This window comes from Cetorhinus maximus, chromosome 9 (genome assembly GCF_964194155.1).
Source record: "Cetorhinus maximus chromosome 9, sCetMax3.hap1.1, whole genome shotgun sequence".
NCBI classification, from domain to species: domain Eukaryota; kingdom Metazoa; phylum Chordata; class Chondrichthyes; order Lamniformes; family Cetorhinidae; genus Cetorhinus; species Cetorhinus maximus.
Genome location: NC_135887.1, coordinates 79,780,094 through 79,800,973, shown reverse-complemented (window position 1 = coordinate 79,800,973; position 20,880 = coordinate 79,780,094). Strand labels below are relative to the sequence as shown.

Sequence of the window (20,880 nt, the reverse complement as noted above, 5' to 3'; positions counted from 1 at the left end):
ATGTACACCTTTCAGCCAGGTCAGTCCAAAGCCATTCATAGCCAATGATGTAGTGTAGCCAAATTGCACATATCAATGTCCTACAAACAGCAATTAGATAAATGGCTAGATGTTGGTTGAAAGATAATTATTGCCCTCCTGAACTCTTCTCTGCTTCTAAACAGTACCATGTAATCTTTTACATCCACCTGAGAAGCAAAGGGGTCTTATTTTAACAGATCATCTGAAAGGCAGTACCTTCAACAATGCAGCAGTCCCTAAGTACTGCAATGGAATATTAGCCTTGATCACATTTAAATCTCTGGTTGGGGCTTGAACTTATGATTTTCATGATGTAGGGGAAGCAAGTGCTAGCCTGAGCCGAGGTGGAACATTGATCTTTATATACAGGATCTTATACCTAGCTTAGAGAGGAGGAACAAAGACTTCCTCTCTTTTACAAAGAGTAGGTGATTTACTTGGTTAGAAAAGCAGCTACCACTAGTCTCTCAGACTGGGAGTTTAAATCCAATCTTCCACCAGAAGATTAGATTTGCTCATTCTGATAGCTCCAAAATGTCCCAAGTGCCATTAGTTTGAGAAACTCAGTTACCGAAAGGTAAACAAAATTCTCCTCCATAATGTGCTGGCACTAATGGCTCAATAGAGCTCACAAAATCAATGTCTAGATAAAAGAAGTGTGCAAAAATGAAACATCAACACAATGAAATGCTGCTGTACTGTCCTTGGGCATGACCTTCAAAATCATATCCTTTCATTATTGAATGAGACTTGGAAAAATATTTAGTTCCCCAATACTCATTTCTAAAGGGAGCAGACGTTCACATAAAATTAGTGAAGTCAAACTGGAGACCTCTGAGTTGGACTTTCCTTTGGTTAGAGATACTTGTAAATCAGTTGTTTAATGGCAAACAGCAAAGAATCAGCCATCTTTGTGGCCATTAGTTCTCTGCAGTGAAAATCAGATGACAACACACATGTGCATTATTGATCAGTGGTGAATACTATATGGTAACATTTAAAACATTGTTAAATCGATCAAACAATGGTTATAGAACAGTGCTTACAACAAATGTTCTGTGTTTTGTTGTTATTCTGTCCTACATATAGCATCAGCACTCAGTTTCTTACAGGAAAGGGCCATTATGCCACTATTAATTCAATATTTAAAAGTGCTGACCCAAGATATTTGAGATTGTCAGCCATCAATATATTTTGTTTATTATTGCTTAAATTTATCTTAATTCATTACCAAATGCTCTTTATCCTCAGAGGCAACAAGTGTAAAATACTTTATATTCAAACACAGGGGAATTGCAGCAAGCATGCTGTGAACAAAGAATTTATACCTATCCTGGTGTTTGGCAGGTTCAGAGGTTACTGCCAGATCTCCAGGAACGGTTGTGACAGTTGAAATTATGAAGGGGAAGCCATTGTCTCCCCATACAATGAAATCTGTTATTTATTATTATTTATTTAAAAATAAGTTAAATTTCTCTCTTTATCACAACAGGAGTCCACTCAATCAATAATACATGTTTACCCCTGACAAAAATGACCTCAGATGGAATCTCATGAGGAAAGACTAATCATCTGATCAAGTCATTCCTTTCATGTGAGTTGCTAAATCCAAGAAAGATGGATATCAGAGTAGAAAGACAAGATTGGACATTGGCCACAGGCTAGAAAGAGTACCAGCTTTACCTACGTTTTGTGGTAAAGCAATAACATTTTGAAATCACTGTTTGTCTTCATCTTTGCCAAAAAATTCTAATAAATTTCACATTCAACAGAAATATCTAAAGGAAAGATCTAGAACTACGTACAAAACATGTCTGACCTAATCAGCACAATCTAACAGATAATTCAAATAGGTGCGGGTACCTGTGCACATACTGGCTGCAAACCAACTCAAAACCACATACACCTCTAATACGACCCAACAATCTACTGTTCTATACATGATATAAACAGTACACTGGGTCCTCTTATTAATTGGATAAAATACCTTAATTAATGCCAGAATATGCACAAAACGTTTCCTGTGTGTCATGTACATTTTGTTATTTTGCATTTTCATCATTCAAGCTCCCTGTTTACCTATGTAATCTGGTCATTGCAACACAACATCGGTCATTGTTTGCAACTCTTTCTTTCTTTATAGCTTAAATATTTTGGGGAAAAAAACATTTTTGGAAAAATTTAGTCCAATGTTGATATGTGGGTTTTTTTGTAGGTTTAGGGCTAACATATCTGTGCTTTCTGAACAAGTAATAGCATCAGGTGAATTACCACTTTATTATCTTTGACCATTCTTTCTCTATATAGGTACTATTCAATATGAAGCGTTCAATAGGATGACTGCTTCACAGCAGCTCTTGTTATAGATGCATTCATTTATTAAGCTGTTCATTTTGATTTGTAATTGGTTCTTCTACTATCCTGTTACACGTTTTCCAGTACCAGGCCGATGCAAGTGAGTCAGTAAAGTATACAGAAAAATAGTGTCTCAAATTTGAATTTCCCAAAGCACCAGCAATAAAGTGTAAGGATTTAGTCACCATGCAAAATATGTACACATGTGCCAAGAACACTGTTCCTTTGCATTATTTTTTTCGGAGAGCGTGCCACATGGAGACGGGCTTCCTTAATGTTGCCAGCATCTGATTCCAGTGAGTGACGCCCATTCCACTGCTCTCAGGCCCAATAATGACATGTCCTATGTTCTCAGTTCTTCCATCTTCACTGCATTCAGCCACTGTTATTCTCAGTGACAATTCCTATGTCACAAAAAAATCAATAGATAGGTCATTCAAACTCTCAAGAGAGAACCGAAAATCGCAGCATCCAGTTACAGTATGCTTCAGTGAAAGTATTCAAAGACATCCTCCATTAAGTGTGTGTGTGTAATTAATACTGTCCTCACCGTTTATTAGGAGATGCATTGGTGTTAACGTGATTTACCTGCTCTAATTGGTGGATGGTAAAATTAATCTGCTGTAATCCCTACTAGTCACTAAAATATGGATTGCTTTGGGGTGCATCTTCCACTTAGTTCCTGTACTTGCTGAGAGAAGCACTAGCAGAAAGACAAATCTGCCAACAACAGTTGGGGGAGGGGCAGTTGAAGGTGGAAAGTCAGGTGACGACACTTCCTGAAATATGTCCAGCCAGTGATGGCAACCCTATCCCGTAGATCATCAGCTTAAAAAAAAAGTGACAACGCCCTTGGAGACACCAAAGGGGCAGTGGAGGGAGGGATACAGGTCTGCTGCATGCAATGTAATGCAATGCGATCTGATGGGTGTTTAAAGGAAGTAGAATGAAATTTCACACAGATTTTCTCTTCCAGGCCCAGTTTATATTTGACCAAAAGGGAAAAGGCAAAAACCGGGACATTTGAACTATTATTAGGAAATTCTCAGGAGACTGGGACATTTAATGAAAAACTGGGGCTGTCCCATAAAAACTGGGACGTCAGTTACCCTAACAAGAGTCCTGTAAAGGAAAGATCATTTTTTCCCAATATTACTACGGGATACTTTAAAGCAGGTTTGTGAGGACTGTGTGTGTGTGTGTCTAGTTTAATTAAATGGCAGACAGTCAGACTGTAAGGTTTGAATCATCAATTGGGATTAGGTGTAAAACAAACATTTGAAGTGGAGATGGGTAAACTAGGATGAAGTCTCAGCAGATACAGTGTGAATGGAATTTGCAATTTTGGTTAAGTTCAGAGGTTGTTTGTTTTTCAAAGGGACATGATAAGATGTTTACAACTGGCAAGATAAATAAGGAAATGTTATTAGGTTTATTTTTCCTGAAAGTGCTGACCATAATAACAACATGAAAGATTTTTATATTTTGGGAAAAGTAACTTCGAAATAAAGTTTGAAACAATGGGATTTACAGATTAAAAGGGAGAAAATATATTTAATGAAAGATAGAAAGCTGTGTGGGGTGTGGCCGTGTAAGATCTTTAAAGGTGTTCTGTTTGAAACAGACTTCTACTTCCCTCAGTTTAGTCTACTGCATTCGCTGCTCCCAATGCAGTCTCCTCTACATTGGAGAGACCAAATGCAGACTAGGTGACCGCTTTGCGGAACACCTTCAGCCTGTCTGCAAGCATGACCCAGACCTCCCTGTCGCTTGCCATTTCAACACTCCACCCTGCTCTTATGCCCACATGTCCGTCCTTGGCCTGCTGCAATGTTCCAGTGAAGCTGAACGCAAACTGGAGGAACAGCACCTCATCTTCCAATTAGGCACTCTACAGCCTTCCGGACTTAATATTGAGTTCAACGATTTCAGATCATGAACTCTCTCCACCATCCCCACCCCCTTTCCGATCCCCCCTTTTCCAATAATTTATAATTTTTTTTTACGCCTATATTTTTTCTCTTCCCTCCTATTTTAAAATTTATTTCAATCTATTGTTTCATCTCCACCTTTTAACCCATTTTGATCCCTTCCCCCCCCCACCCCACCCCACCCGCACTAGGGCCATCTGCCACGAGCTTGCTTCCCTTAATGTCCCCATTAGCACATCCTTTAGATAATATTACCACCGTCAACACCTCTTTGTCCTTTTGTCTATGACATCTTTTGCAGTCTCTTCTTGGCCTCCACCTATCACCGGCCCCCTATCGAGCTCGCCTGTCCCACCCCCTTCTACCAGCTTATATTTCATCTAATTTCTATATGTCTTAGTTCTGATGAAGGGTCATACGGACTCGAAACGTCAACTGTATCCCTCTCCGCAGATGCAGTCAGACCTGCTGAGTTTTTCCAGGTATTTTTGTTTTTGTTCATCTATTTGGACTGTTGCCTGGTAGGGATGTGTAGTTGGGAGTATAGTTAATTGTAAATTTTGTGAGAGGTGTTATAAAACTAAATGTTACTGTGTAACTGTAGTTTTGTGTGTTTAAGTTTCCTTTTCTTTTATTATTAAGTGTTTTAATTTAATCTTTAAAATCTCTAACGGTGATAGTGGATTCATTACTTCTGACATCAGTGCACAAACCTTCTCGTAATGAATACAAATTGCAAAATCGTTGTGATAGTGTGGCCAAGTTTCCCTTTGGGATTTGGTCAGCCTGCCAAATACCACCTGCCATATTATAACACTCCAAACAGTGTGCAATGTGTTTCCATCAATAATTCTATTCATAGCATTCATTTATGTGATAAAATTTTATTTATATATATATTTTTATATATATAAAAATATATTTAATATAAAATTCCAAGCTTCACTGCATTAGAACTGGAAAAAAAATGAAAAGTTATACCAGATTGTACCTAGATGTGACTGAATGATAGATAGTTAGCTATACTGGGCACTATCTTCAGATTAAATCAGTTGATTGCACCACTTGTCTAAAACGAAAAGAAAGACTCGCATTTATATAGCACCTTTCATGGTCTTGAAAGTCCCATAGCGTTTTACAGCCAATGAAGTACTTTTGAAGTCAAAGCGCTGTTGCGACGGTAGAGAAAAAGAATGATTCTCTTGACACCCAGCATAGTTAATCATATTTGCAGCCTCTGAAAGATAACAGACCACACTGGGCACAATTTCTACAACTAGCCCAGAAACATTATGAATCAGTTTAGTGCAACTATTTTTCACATCCGTACCTATTTATTATGAAATAGAAATTCATCTATATTGACTCCGTTGCAAGACTATGATGATAGGGTGGCTTGTTGTGTGAAATATTAGCAGTGATGGCTATAAAATAGAACCAAGGGGGATGAAGTGCCTACATTGATCAGTTTTGTGCTGTCAGTTATTTATGCTGAATGACACTTATAAGACCCGTATAGTTCTTCAATAATCAGCTAGGATAATCTTTTCTTTGGATACCTTAGTGTTTCCAGTCCAATTTTGGACAAAAGGAAAACCCCTCTGTCAACTGTTACACACAGTTTAAATATTGGATTCTATGCAGATGATGAAGGGCAAAAAGATAAGCAGTACGTTTGGTTCTTACCTGCAGAACAATCGCAGGGACTGAAAATATCATGGCTTCATTGAAAACAGGATTAGGATCATCTCTCTTCACTGCTGTCTTTTTCTTACTTATTTTCCTCGTATCCTGAAGGAGATAAACTTTCACAAATGGATCTGTGCAGAGAAATGAAGACGACAGAGTGGGAGACATTTATATGAAAATTAAAATCAATTCATCACATGTTTGCAGTACAGCACTTTAATATAAATATATGCAGAGTTGATTTATAGGATAATGGTGAGGTGGAGGAAAATATTCTTGTCTCTGATACCAATATTATTGTGAATTTGCTCATGATCCTCCATTGGATAATAGAAAATGTAACAAAATGGATTTCTGTAACTTTTCAATTTATATAAAATTCTGCCTACATCATTAAATGTCTGCCCGGTAATGTACTAATTTAGTTCCACAGCTGTTTCTTAACTCTCCTTTTGACAGAATGTGTCATATACCTAAATAGTATGAAATGTTGCACTTAGTTACAAAAGCAAAATTAATTTACATCAAAAGCTTATTGTTGATACAATTTAAGATAAAGTGGGAGCAGTATTAAAAGATACAGAGCTAATTTTGTGAAAGCTGCTAAAATTAACTGATTAAAAAATCCACCAATGGAATCACTCATGCAACAGACAATGGATACTGACAGGATAAACCCAGACTTACACACAGTGAATACAAACAGGAACAACTCACACTAAACACGGAATACTCACGGGATCATCCCACACTCAACGCAGTGAATACCCAGAAGATCAACATTATATCCAATGAGTAGCAGCAAGATCACACTACACACATTAAATACTAACATGATAAACTACACCAAGTGCAGCATTGGCTAATTGCCAAATGAATTCGGCAGTCTCACTTTATAGGAATTTCAGTGTTAGTTTGCACCTTCAAGAGTTTATGGTTTAACTGCTGAATTTTGCTAGTAACGGGAAGTCCTACTGCCAGGGCCGAAGAGGGGAAGATGACCCTGCTTTGGCTAGCAGTAGGACCTGGGGTGGCATATTGTCACCAATAGCCAATTAGGGGATTGATTGCCACAAGGGCTACTGTCTAATTAAGTACAGCGGCACGCCCCCAAGAGTTGTCGGCCCAACCAGAGGAACGGCAGCCTCAGCAGCACCATTACTAGTGGTGGCCAGTGCTGGGGGTCCAGCTCCAGGGTGAGGGCACGGCAATAGTGAGGCACCCTTGAAGAATTGGGTTGGGAGACAGCTTGGCCAGCCAGCCAGATTTCAAGAATTAGGTTGGGAAGTGCTGGGTTTTGCTAAGCACCAGCAGCATCATTGTTGCGAGGGCAGTCATTGCCACTGAGCGGCCTCTCTATGGGCCATAAAGGAGGGACCTCTCTTCCAGTACCCGCTGGGAGGTCACCAGGTTTCACCTGGCAGTCTCCCCACAAGGTGGCGGGCCTTCCTGATGTGGGCAAAATGCTTTGGGAGGTCGGAAGTGGTACTTAATTGGCTTTTTAAGTGGTTCAATTGGCCTCCAAGTGGGCATCCGAGCCTCTAACGTTCCCACTGCTGGCAATATGGCATGGCTGCAGGAAGATGTCGGGCTCACCTCCTGATGCCTGTCACTACCATATTGCCAGTCCTCCCGCCTCTCACCCCATCTCCAAATGGTCTGGAAAATTCAGCCCACTGTAATAGCATTGCCAAGTTGCACCTTGGTTGATAGGTATTAGCAGGATGTGCTGAAAGTTTCTATTTTCCAAGTTACATTTAAAAGTATAACCCCTACAATTTGAAAACAGATAAATTGAAGCTCCTGAAGAGGGCTCAAAGCTGCTCATATTGAATACATCAGAGTTTTTCTGGTGCCTGGGTTGCAGTGGGAAACTGAAGATGGTAATTAGCACCCTGCACTTACATTGCTGAAGAGCACTTTAACCTGCAGCTAGTGTATAAAAATTGTCTGGAAAGAATTGGAAAGGTAAATGCCAGTAGGCTTACCATTTTACAGTTACTTCCTTAGAGTCCAAATTGCTGTAAAAGGCTTTTATAATAAATTTAAACTGAGCTCACAGTATTCCATACAGGTGTATGGAATAACATATGGAAATAGTCTCCTGATTTTACTGTTTAATCTGCATTGTCTTTATGCAGACAATTAATTCACCCAGTTACCTTATCCTTTCAATATCTCCTCAACAGAATATTTGACCAACCTCTGAAACTAGAGGTGCAGACATGTTATCCACGTCAAAATCCATCTGCTGTCATTATCCCACCCACCTAACTGGCACAGCTACTTTATTCTTGTCACCTGACCATATTGCCTGAAGCAACCTGCAGATTTGCAGTATGACAACTATTCTTCGCCACACTATTTACTAATATGTAATTATCAGGTAAACTAGAAAAGTTTTTAATCTAGTTAACTTATTTGGTTACTAAATCCATGAGGCATGATATCTTGTATAACTCAGCCTTTGTGTATGAGGGAAATACATCCTTATCATTGTCTTTATATGTATCATTTTTATCAATTCCTATGTGAAGTAAATAATAGTCACTGGATTTTGCTCATCTACCAACAAGTCCTATGAATTTGTGAAGCATCAAGCACTATATTGAATCCTACTGGGCTTTTTAAGCATTTTCCCTTATGACTAGATTCAACCCCATAAGCTGCTTCACTTACCAGATGTGGTCTTTCCATTGTTCCAGATTAGATTTTTGGCTTTGACCACCACCACTGTCAGCCGCTCTGCTGTAGGCAGGTAACTGAGAGAGAGCAGGATCTCTCCAACTGTGTCTGTTGCCTGACAGACAGAAGCATGGTCAGTTCTCTGTGCAATGGTTCAGCAACCCACCAAAATGACAAACAACATTAAGCACAGATAGAACTGCACTGTGACAAGCACTTTTAATTACTTTTCTTGCCAGCCGCTTAATCAGTCAACTTTGTGGTGGATTCACATCCACTGTGACAATTATATTTCTGTAGCCCTCACTGTCATGAATGCTATACCTCAGCCTCCATAACTATAAAATAGTTAGACCCCCCTCACTGTCAGATAATTACATACCAGCCCTTCCAACTATGACTTCTGTGTTTAACTCACAATCATAATGTTATACATCAATGTACTTAAGATACAGTTTTATCTCAATCTTAATCATTATTATATACTTAACCTAGAGTGATTCCAGCTACTAGCTTGGTACATCTTTCAGCCTATGCTAATTACATTGTTAAAGAACCAGGGTATATTAAGAATTATGAATGAAACCTATGGGCCCTTTTTAAGAACCTCACACTGCACTGTCAAAAGTGGTTTACATAATGTAATTGGCCCTTGCTGCATGTTCCCTGTTTTGTGCTTCCCTCACCTTATTGACATCCTGCAAATAAAGCCAAGCATTGAAGGCACGGTAGCTGAGATCCAGATCTGACAGCTTCAGGTCTGCCAAACCTGTGCTGATGTTTCTGTCATCTTCATCGATTCCAAATACCGAAAACCGCAGACTGTTCTCCTCGAGAGCGGAGGGGTCCAGCGGAATGGAGAACTTCTCATCAAAGAACACAGAGAATGCATTCCTCTGAATCTAAACAAAACAAAGCATGTGGCTTGAAATAATCTATATTTTGGGTCATGATCACAGTGAATTAGGAGATTTGGGAACACCATTACTCAGTTCCAGATCATCCAAGATTATTTGCATAATTTACGGTGTCAATGTCCATAAACCTTGTTCCAAATGAAAACTATAACATATCCAACATTGTTCCCTTGTGTTGCTATATCTGACTGCCATCTTTCAGGAGTGAGCACAACTTTTAACCAAAGCCTATCTTAATTTATCTCAGTGTGGTGACTTTGACCCTTTTTAGCTCTTTCTGAGCCTAAATTAGACTCATCGTCGCAGCACAAACCTTTACGGAGAAACCAGTTAGCTGTGCACCGAGGGGCTGGGAAAGGTACACACCCCTCAGGCTGGACTGCTCACAATAAATAGCATTGAATACTAATTGTATTATAATTCTATTGAAGCACCTCAGAGATGTATGTTGATAACACCAATACCATTGCACTGTCTGACTGTCTGTAATGACCATATTAAAATGATTGTAATATTCATTGATTGAATTGAAGCACTTCGTGATCCATGTGCAAAAGTTGAATCTGATTGCACTTTTTGTGATGGCGATTTAGAAATGTTTTGTAATGTTCTTCCAGATATTTTATGAATAAAGTATATTTTTCAAAAAAAAGTTAGCTGTTCCTCGACGCATAATCTTACAATTAGGGCTACAACCAGTCTCTTTTCATCTAAATGTAAGGTGCCACCTTTCTAACCTGTCATGCTTCTGTATGTGTTGAATAAGCAGTACTTAGAGAGCAATGACTAACAATCATTTAAAATTTTAATAGCATTAGAACGTGAACGTGGTAGCCTCTTCAGTTTATAAGGCCACTGCAAGGCCATAATGATGCACAGTGAATACCCCAACAATCTCCACTGCAATAGCATAACTATATGTAGTGTTAACTGATCTATTGTAATATATGCTGTGATAATCCCCAAAATAATATACAATGTTATAATGCATTCATTATTACGGGGATATGCACTGGAAGGATGCATACCAAGTTTTTTTTCCAGGAGATTTAGATGTCTCATCGTGGTATTTGCACTTGTCTCGACAGTCTCAACAGAGAACTTCAGGTAGGGTTGGCTGACAACATTCCTGAGCTGCAGAGAGGAGATGGCAAGCTGTAGACTAGTATGATCAGCAGGCTAAGAAAGCCAAGCTGCTCAGCTAGCTGTATCCAGGCAAGTTAAACATATGGAGATGGGGTGGAATTTTGTGGCCCCGTCGCGTCAGGGGCAGGGCCGTAATATGCGGTGAGCTGTTCAAAATTCCATTGACTTTGGTGGGACCATAAAATCCCGCCGGCGCAAAATTCCGCCCCGTAGCGTGTTTCTTGAGGGTTGGTAATTGGCTATGTACACACCATATCCTGTGCTTTTATGGCACCTCCTGCCTCAAAGTGTGAAATGGAGGAGGGGTTTTGAGGGATAAGTGTAGCTGATTTGTCCTTAATGTGCAAATGTCTGTGTAAATGAAAGAATTGCAAAGAAGATCTTTTATGGTGCATTGATAAATGGGAGGCAATTTTGTCGTGGTCAGTAATAAAGATATAAAGAATGGTTGAAACATTGCAACATAGACAACTTGCTCAAGATAAGAAAGCATGGTGAGAAAGCAGCCATGAAAGCACCGTATACGAGGCTTGTCATATCGCTGATGCAGATTGTAAATGCCAGCTGAGGAACTCTTTTCTGAAAAATTAAGATTTACAACCTAGAGTATTTGGGATTCATTGTTCAATCTGTAATCAATTATCAAAGAAATTAGTGCAGAAAATGAGGTCATATTATGGCTGTTTCTTTGATATTGGAAAAAATACTTTTTTATTCTTTCATGGGATTTTGGCATCACTGGCAAAGCCTGCATTTGCCCATCCCTATTTGCCCTGGAGAAGGTGGTTCTCAGCTGCCTTCTTGAACCGCTGATGTCCATCTGGTGTAGGTACCCACAGTGCTGTTAGGAAGGCCTTTATATTGCACCTTTCATAAAATCAGGATGTCCCAAAGCACTTTACAGCCAATGAAGTACTTTTGAAGTGTAGTCACTGTTGTAGTGTAGGAAATATGGCAGCCAATCTGTGCACAGCAAGCTCCCACAAAAGCAGATAATCTGTTTTGTTAGATGTTGGTTAAGGGATATATTTTGCCCATGGCACTGAGGAGTATTCCCTCTCTTCTTCCAAATGGTAGCATGGGGTCTCTTACATCCTCCTGAGAGGGCAAATGGGGCCTCAGAAGAACAACAATGAAAGTACTACCAAAAACTAGATTATAAACTAGGTTCACCAAACTCCAAATGACCATGTTGTTGAGTTTGGTCAATGAATTTACTACCTAATTTTAGCTTGAATCAAATAGCCTGGGTTCTCTAAAACCCACATTAGTTGCACAACATCTCATTTCTTATTCCCTAAATTTTACATTGAGCGTCATCCAGCTCTTCTGTGGTCCACATGGGAATACTGTCACTTACTCTCCTACACCTTTTATTTCCTAGCTATATCCTTCAGATGTGATCTCATTAGTGATTTAGCTGAGCAGCGATTCTACAGGAATTGTCATCTGCAGACAGATTCCATCTATCAAGGTACATCACCTGTGGTGCTAACGAATAATATGAAGCAGAAATAAGCCAATTTGTGCGATTTATGACAAACCATAATAATTCCAGTCTGTACTGTGTCACTAGCATCCTATTATTAGAGGAATTTCTCCACCACAAAGTCATTTTCTCCTCCTAGAGAGGGTCAAACATAAATTGTCCTATTGTTTTCTTGCCTATGTGTAATCTGCTTACTGATAAGGTACATCTTATGATTGCCTGATGTTGGTATGAATCCCACTCTGCGAGCTTTACATACTTCCCAGTGGAATTATGAATACTGTCAAGAAAGCTTCCAGTAATATTTGTTGAAAAATAAGAATGCTTTTAATCTGATTTAATTTGCGGCATAACCCAATTTTGGTTTGGTAATGGAAGTGTTTGAATTAACATAAGTTACTAAATTTTATTACAATATGCCAAATATATAAGGGATTTTAAAAGAAGACCACATCAACACAACTTGCTTTTATATAGTGCCTTTAACATATGAAAACGTCTTCAGGCCAATTTGCAAACTAAACCTCATCATTACACCAATGAAATAGTTGTTTGATTTACTAAACTGCTATTTTGATTAATAGTTTCATCTGGGAATTCTTTAAATGGGTTGGTTTTGAACACACTGCAACCAGTTTTAAAAGAGGCTCCTGGTGACAGATTATTTGTACTAGCTTATAAAGATGGCATAGAGATTGTGAATTCTTTTCCCTGAGCAAAATGTTATCCCAAATAGTTTAATTTGGGATTTCTAACTTTCATTTGTCTTGATAATGGTCACAATGAAGCTACCTGAATGTTACATGACTAGATTTCACATCCTTAAGAATCTGTCTTAGGTTCAGTTCAACTGACCAAAACCATAGCCAGCAATATTTGATTTTATAATTTGACTCCTACACTCAATCTTCTTGCAGCTTGCCAGGTATCTAACTCTACAGTATAGACCCCAGTAGCCCTGAATAACCTACCGGGACCAAAAGTCTGGGTCCCTCCTGGTGCACACATTTCATAACCCTGGTTGGATTATATCAGAAAAGCCCCTATTACTGGACTCAATAGCTGGCCCTGGACCACTGGTGCATTGTGGCTACAGTATATACAATCTACCAGATGCACTGCAGCAACTCTCCCCAGTTACTTTGAAAATACCTCCCTCCCCTGAGAGCTCTATGCCCAAGAGGACAATTGTGGCAAGGTTGTGGGAGCAACTGTCATGTTCAGGTCTCCCTCCAAGTCACACAGCATCCTGATTTGCATATATGTTGCCGTTCCTGCATTAACGCTGATCCAGAATCTTGGAATTCCCAACCTAACAACATGGTGGGAGCATCATCACCGCAAGGACTGCAAGGATTCAAGGAGCAGGCTCACCAGCACCTTCTCAAGGGCAATTCGGTCTTGCCTGCATCATCTATGTCCCAAGAACAATTTTTTTTTAAATGACCTTAACTTTGAAAGGTCAACTGGAGTCAGGATGTATTTCCTTGATGGAGGTATCTCCCAATCAATAGGATGGGGAGAGTGGGGGAAGTCTAGACTCCGATGTCTTAATAAAAATTAATTTAACTCTTCTCAAATGTAGTACATGGGAAACATTCAGAAGGCATCAAGTTCTCTCTGAAGTGCCTTCCAATTAGGTGCTTGCAACTAAATGCAGGGATAATTGAAGGAAATGGGCTGGAGTCTTACAACTCTGTTGCCTAGAAGTGGTGGTGTAGTGAAAGGTTGTTATGTTCCTTTTCATGTCATCCATTCAATTTGCAGCACTAGTTGGAAGCATGCATGTGTCAGGGGCTAAGACCTCACTCTATATTTTTATTATATATATATATATATGTATTTTTATACACATCATCATGGCTGATTTATAAAATTTTAAGAACTGGACAAAATCTTTAAAATGACTGAAGCCATGGCTAACTATGACTCAAACAATAGGAACTTCCGGTAGCCTCGTTATCTCTGAAGACACGCTAATGACCGGGGAGCTGCAGAAGCTCCAAGGGAATTATACAAAGGCCAGGACTGGCCAATGGAGACTGCCAGTCTGCTAGGACGAAGGATCCTGAAACCTCTTTTGAAATTCTTAATGGCTGAAATATTAACAATCTCAAGAATACAGACTAAGGAATATATATACTTTGTCAAAGCCAAAGTAGAGCGGTGGGAGTCACATGACTACTCCCCCCACCCCAAGCTTGTGGAACCTCTAATATTGCTTTGTGGAGCAGCAAAGCGCAGTCTGCCATCTTCCATCAATCAAGCAGCAGCTCAGAAAAAGGGTTCTGTCCATATTTGAATGCTTGGTCTCATCTACATAGATTCTACTGGAACCTCTGAACTTCTGTACCATCGCCTTCAAGACTAATTGACATATGTGTTCCCATCTCATCATGAAAGTCATCTCTACTGAAAAAGTGAACTATATGGCTTCAATTTCAGCCTACTGACCTTAGTAAAGAAATACACTATTGGACTTTTGATTCTGGTCTCTGGACTCACGTGAAACAATAACTCTTATTTTCTCTGTGCTCTTAGTCCTGTGCCTCTTTATTTTCTGTACCCCCATTTTACTTTATGAATGATAAAAGTGGGTGGGGGCGGGGAGGAGCATTACCAACCCCCTTCCCACATTTAGAGTGTGTGTAAATTAAATTAATGTTTATCCTATCTTAAATTTACTGTGGGATTATTAAACAGAAAATTGAATCACACCAAAGCCAAGGGAGTTTGGGAAATACGCTATTGCTTATAAAGGGGGAAATCAAAATCAAAACCCCTTTCTGTTTATACATGGGTAGTGAGAGGAGAAATCAAGGCTGTTTAAATTAAACTCCCTCCTGGCTGTAACACATGAAACACTGAAGGAATACTCAAGAAGTGGCGGTAGGTCTTTGGAAAGCAGGACACTGAGAATTAAGATGATTCAGAACTGACAAGGATATGCTCCATGTCAAGAATATGACAGCATTGCACCCTGATCTGGGAGAGCTAGTTCATCCTGACACTAGTAACAAAATAAAAATATAGTTGTCCAGGAAATAATAGAGCTGGTCCTTGATGAGGAGCAGTTCTTAATTGGCAGTGGTTAAAAAAAATTGAACAGGACAGATCAGAGCATCAATTATCAGAACAATCAAATAATTGGGACATATAACTCAGGCATAGGTGTCAGCTGTGGCTCAGTTCATAGCACCCTCGCCTTTGAATCAGAGGGTTGTGGGTTCATGTCCCACTCCCGGAAACCAAGAACTGTGATTGTACTCGAAAAGAGTTGCAATCTGTGACTGTTGATAACTCGAAAGAGTATAACTCAGGCATGAAATGCATTATGGCAAACCACCAGCTCCACCATAGCACATGAGATGAGTGAGCTCATTCCAACCTCATTCCCAAGCAGGTTGGACAAGTTCAATGCTGTTTTCCCATTGAATATTGATTTTGAGTGGCCCTAAACCCATGCAGCAGAATTGCGGTGTTAGATTGCAGCCCCCGCAGGCCTAAAGCAAATGTCACTCTCGAGTGTTTCAGCAGCAAGACCAACAGTCAGTGGCTAAACCAACAATCCAGAAAAGATACCCTGTATTAATGGTGTGTGCTTACTTGGAGAGAGCTGGTGGTGGACTCTATGAAAATCCCTTTTGAGAGTTTTAGGATGAACTGGTGTTTGGAGCTAGTTTGTTTTATGCCTTGCCTACTGGAACTGAATTGTCTGTCGTCTGAATCAGGTTTTCTTTTACCCTGTTATCAGTGGTGGCAGTGCCCAAGTGCCTTGGAGGTGCTTCTTACCAGCTGCCAGCAGACCGTCCACCTGGGTGATACCAGTGCCCCTCTTTATTTGATGTGTTTCCTCTGGTGCATCTCAAGAAGGCACTTGGGCACTGCCACCACTAATAACAGGGTAAAAGAAAATTTGATTCAGACGACAGACAATTCAGCTCCAGTAGGCAAGGCATAAAACAAACTAACTCTATACACCAGGTCATCTTAAAACTCTCAAAGGGATTTCCATAGAGTCCACCACCAGCTCTCTCCAAGTAAGCACACACCATTAATACAGGGTATCTTTTCTGGATTGTTGGTTTAGCCACTGACTGTTGGTCTTGCTGCTGAAACACTCGAGAGTGACATTTGCTTTAGGCCTGCGGGGGCTGCAATCTAACACAGCAATTCTGCTGCATGGGCTTAGGGCCACTCAAAATCAATATTCAATGGGAAAACAGCATTCTAATTGAGAACTGTCATTACACTGCACGTAACACAGACTAGATGCATTTTTCATTCACTGTTGCTTCTTACTGTAAGAGAAGAGATTTCCTTTGTAGAGTGCATTTCCCAGCCACTAATAAACAGAAGAAGCTTTCTTTCAGGTGTAAATTTTAACATTTATTGAACCCAGTAATGGAGTTCAGTTTCATCTGATCCAAAGTTCCGTATTGCTAATCAAAAGGGAGTATTTTTGGGGGCAGAAAGTATTTCTTATGTAAACTCTGTTGTTTCATATAACTAATGCCTTCAAGATTTATCCTCCTCCATATTGTGAGATCAGACACATTGCATCTCTCGGCTGCTGGTTGCAAAAGGTACACCATGCTGGGAAAATACACTCCACCTTAAGAAGTATTTCTCTCTCAATGCATTTAGCAATTAATTTGAAGGCTGAAAGGTGGGGTTAGCTGAAATCCAAAATGGTGCAACCTCTCTATCTGAGATGGTTAGTTGTTATGCTGATGACAGTGTTTTATATGTAAATACTCACTCTCTTAGCCTTCAAACTCAGATATATAACACAATTAGAATATCACTGATCTGTTGCTTCAGTTCTAATTAAAATCTAGGTACTGATGCTATGAACAATCTTAAACTGACCTCAGTTTTTCTTTATCTCCTTGAAGAGGCAAGAAACAAGAGTCACAGAGTCAAGAGCCAGAATTTTATGGGAGTGGGCTAGCAGGCTAGGGGGTGGGAGGTTGTAAAAATGGGTGGCATGACTGGGTGCTGTGCCTGTTTTCTACCTATCCATGTTAGTATATTACCAGTGGAGTGGTAGGTGTTGGGCAGACCGCCTGCCCTTAGGTCAATTGAGTCTCTTAAGTGACCAATTAATGGCCACTAAAGGACATACCCTCACTGCTGGTATTTTGCTGGGATTGCAGCCCCCCAACCCCCCTCACTGGGCCTGGTGAAGTTGCCCTCTGATTTACCTCTGAATCCAACCTCCATGCTGCTCCTCATGGACGACTGCTGCAGTCACAGCAGTGGCCACCCGTTCCCAATGGCCCTGCTGGGACTGAAGAGCTGCCGACTATCTAATTGTGAGACATCATCCCAATGGGGGCAGAAGGCATAACCTTAGCTACTTAACAGCCTGTCAGTCATAAAATCCAATCGTGGCTTCTTGGCCCCATGGAGGTAGGCTTGGAGCCAACGCTTCCATGAAAAATTCTGGCCACAGAGTCTTTATGAACAAAAGGAGGCCATTCAGCTCATCAAGTCCTTGTCAGCACTCCATAGAGCAATCCAATCAGTCCTACTCCCCCATTCTATCCCATAGCCCTGCAAGTTTATTTCCTTCAAGTGTCCATCCAATTTCATTTTGAAATCATTCACCATCTCTGCTTCCACCACCCATGTAGGCAGCGAGTTCCAGATCATTCCCACAAGCTGTGTAAAAAAAAGTTCTTCCTGCATCGCTTTCCCAAAGCCTTATGATTTTGTGTAAATGTAACACCTCTATTCAAGAAAGGAAAGAGACAGAAAGCAGGAAACTATAGGCCAGTTAGCCTAACATCAGTCATAGGGAAAATGCTTGAATCCATTTTTAAGGAGGCAATAGCAGAACATTTAGAAAATCATAATACAATCAGGCAGAGTCAGTATGGTTTTGTGAAAGGGAATTGTATTTGACCAATTTTTTAAAGTTCTTTGAGGATGTAATAAGCAGGGTGGATAAAGGGGAACCAGTAGATGTAGCGTATTTGGATTTCCAAAAGGCATTTGATAAGGTGCCACATAAAAGATCAGAGCTCATGGTATTGAGGGTAAAATGTTAGCAAGGTTAGAGGATTGGTTAACTAACAGGAAGCAGCGAGTCGGGAAAATAGATCATTTTTCAGGTTGGCAAACTGTAACTAGTGGAGTGCTACAGGGTTCAGTGCTGGGGTCTCAACTATTTACAATCTATATTAATGACTTGGATGAAGGGACCGAGTGTATGGCAGCTAAATTTGTTGATGATACAAAAATAAGTAGGAAAGCAAGTTGTGAAGAGGACACAAAGAGTTTACAAAGGGAATATGGATAGACTAAGTGAGTGGGCAAAAAAGTGGAGTATAATGTGGAAAAAGTGTGAGCTTGTCAACTTTGGCAGGAGGAATAGAAAAGCAGAATATTATTTAAATGGAGACAGAATGCAGAAATCTGTGATACAGAGGGATCTGGGTACTCTGGTACATGAATCACAAAAAAGCTAGCATTCAGGTACAGCCAGTGATTCTGCTTCTGCTTTAGTTGTGTTGGCATCACAGCCTAATATCCGTATTCTGTCAACATTTATACGGTTAGCACTAGCTACACCAGGCAAGACCTGCTGAGATGGAAGATAGATTGTCGATACACTGTCTTGGAAACAAATGGTCTTTGTAGTTTGGGAAGGCAAATGGAATGTTGGTCTTTATTGCAAGGGGGGAGGAGTATAAAAGTAGGGAAGTGTTGCTACAGCTGCACAGGACCTTACTGAGACCGCATCTGGAATACTGTGTACAGTTTTGGCCTCCTTACTGAAGGAGAGATATAATTGCATTAGAAACAGTTCAGAGAAGGTTCACTCAACCGATCCGCGGGATGAAGGGGCTGTCTTATGAGGAAAGATTGAGCAGGTTTCATACTCATTGGAGTTTAGAAAATTGAGAGGTAATCTTATTGAAACATGTAAGATCCTGAAGGGACAGGACAGGATGGATGCTGGGAGGATGTCTCCCCTCATGGGGGAGCCTAGAACTAGGAAGCACAGTTTAAAACTAAGGGGCCTCCCATTTAAGACAGAGATGTGGAGGCACTTTTTCTCTCTGAGAGGGTCATTAGACTTTGGAATTCTTTTCCCTAAAAGCAGTGGAGGTTAGGTCATTGAATATATTCAAGGCTGAGTTAGACAGATTTTTGATTGATAAGGCATTCAAGGCTTTTGGGGGCAGGTGGAAAGTGGAGTTAAGGTCACAATCAGATCAGCCATGATCTTACTGAATGGTGGAGCAGGATCAAGGAGCCGAATGGCCTACTCCTGCTCCTATTCCTTCTGATCTTATGATCTTACTTCATGATTGGGGTGAGGGAGACACAACATTTTATGGAGGGAAGAACCTAAAATTAAGTTTTACAATTCTTTTTTCAGGTTCATATGATAAGGATAGGAATCTGGATTAATTCTGCATCTAATTCAGCTTTTCCTCCCAATCTGGTACAGCCGTGGCTCAGTTGATAGCAGTCTTACCTCTGTGTCAGAAGCTCTGGGTTCATGTTTCAGTCTGGGACTTGAGCACAAAAATCAAGGCTGACACTCCAGTGCAGTGCTGCACTGTCAGAGATACCATCTTTTGGATGAGATGTTAACCTGAGGCTCTGTCTGCCTTCTCAGGTGAACATAAAAGATCCCATGGCACTATTTTGAAGAACAGCAGGGGTGGGGGGGGTTTCCCTGGTGTCCTGACCAATATTTATCCCTCAATCAACATCACAAAAAACAAATTATCTGATCATCATCATATTGCTGTTTGTGAATTTGCTGTACTCAAATTGACTCAGTGTTTCCTACATTACAACAGTGACTACACTTCAAAAGTATTTCATTGGCTGTACAGGGATATGTGACACCTGCTAGTTATGAAAAATGCGATATAAATGCAAGTTTTTCTCTCTTACTGCTTAGTTTTGAAGAAGGAATATATTATTGGAACTCATAATTTAAAATATTAACACAAAGACAGGAAGCTAACAAAAAGTTTCCAGTTCTTCCAACTTGTTAAATCATCCACGGACTGTTATTTTTTTGTTAAATACATCTGACAATTTTCTATTTTTTCATATTTCTAAATTGACACCTTTAATTTAATATCGGTTTTTATGTTACTTTATTCTTCAACTGTTTCCGTTTCCTGTCTCTGCTTTTGTTCATGTGGCTCTGTCTCTGTATTCTTCTATCTCTGCTTAAGGTAATTATGGATGAGAGAGACCATTTGAGGCATAATCGTTCGGTAGTACAGAACTTGAGTATAGCTGAAAAAGAGAGACATGTCTAAACTTTTTGTCTTGCACACCTTAGGACACTCGCAAGAATATCAATATAAGGGGGAAACAACAATTTATACTGTATGTTAAGAGAGTGCTGATTGGTTAGCAAGTGGCATTGTCATGGTGAATGCACCACTGATGGTGACTGATAGTTAACTGCCAAGCATTGCTTGAAATTTAAACCAGGCAGCTTGACCCTGATAGGTCAAGATGTTGCCCTGAGGAACGAGTCAGCAAATGCCTATCACTTATTTTGTTCAGCTGAAACAGAAGCAATATATGTTCATGTTCATTCTGTCTGCAAAGAACAGGGCCCTGTGTATTAATATATATAGTTTCCAGTACACGCAAATGCACC

At 40.0% G+C, this 20,880-nt stretch overlaps 1 protein-coding gene across 1 annotated transcript in view; it reads right to left on the bottom strand.

The window, feature by feature from the left end:
• Positions 1 to 1,819: 1,819 nt before the first annotated feature.
• syt12 (synaptotagmin XII) overlaps positions 1,820 to 20,880 on the bottom strand; it is a 42,495-nt gene continuing 23,434 nt past the window's right edge. The window contains exons 4-7 of the mRNA XM_078547854.1: positions 9,368 to 9,583; positions 8,676 to 8,796; positions 5,994 to 6,127; positions 1,820 to 2,780 (exon numbers count right to left, since the gene is read on the bottom strand). Of these exons, the coding sequence (XP_078403980.1) occupies positions 2,607 to 2,780; positions 5,994 to 6,127; positions 8,676 to 8,796; positions 9,368 to 9,583 (645 nt within the window). The 3' untranslated portion in view covers positions 1,820 to 2,606. The remainder of the gene's footprint in view (positions 2,781 to 5,993; positions 6,128 to 8,675; positions 8,797 to 9,367; positions 9,584 to 20,880) is intronic.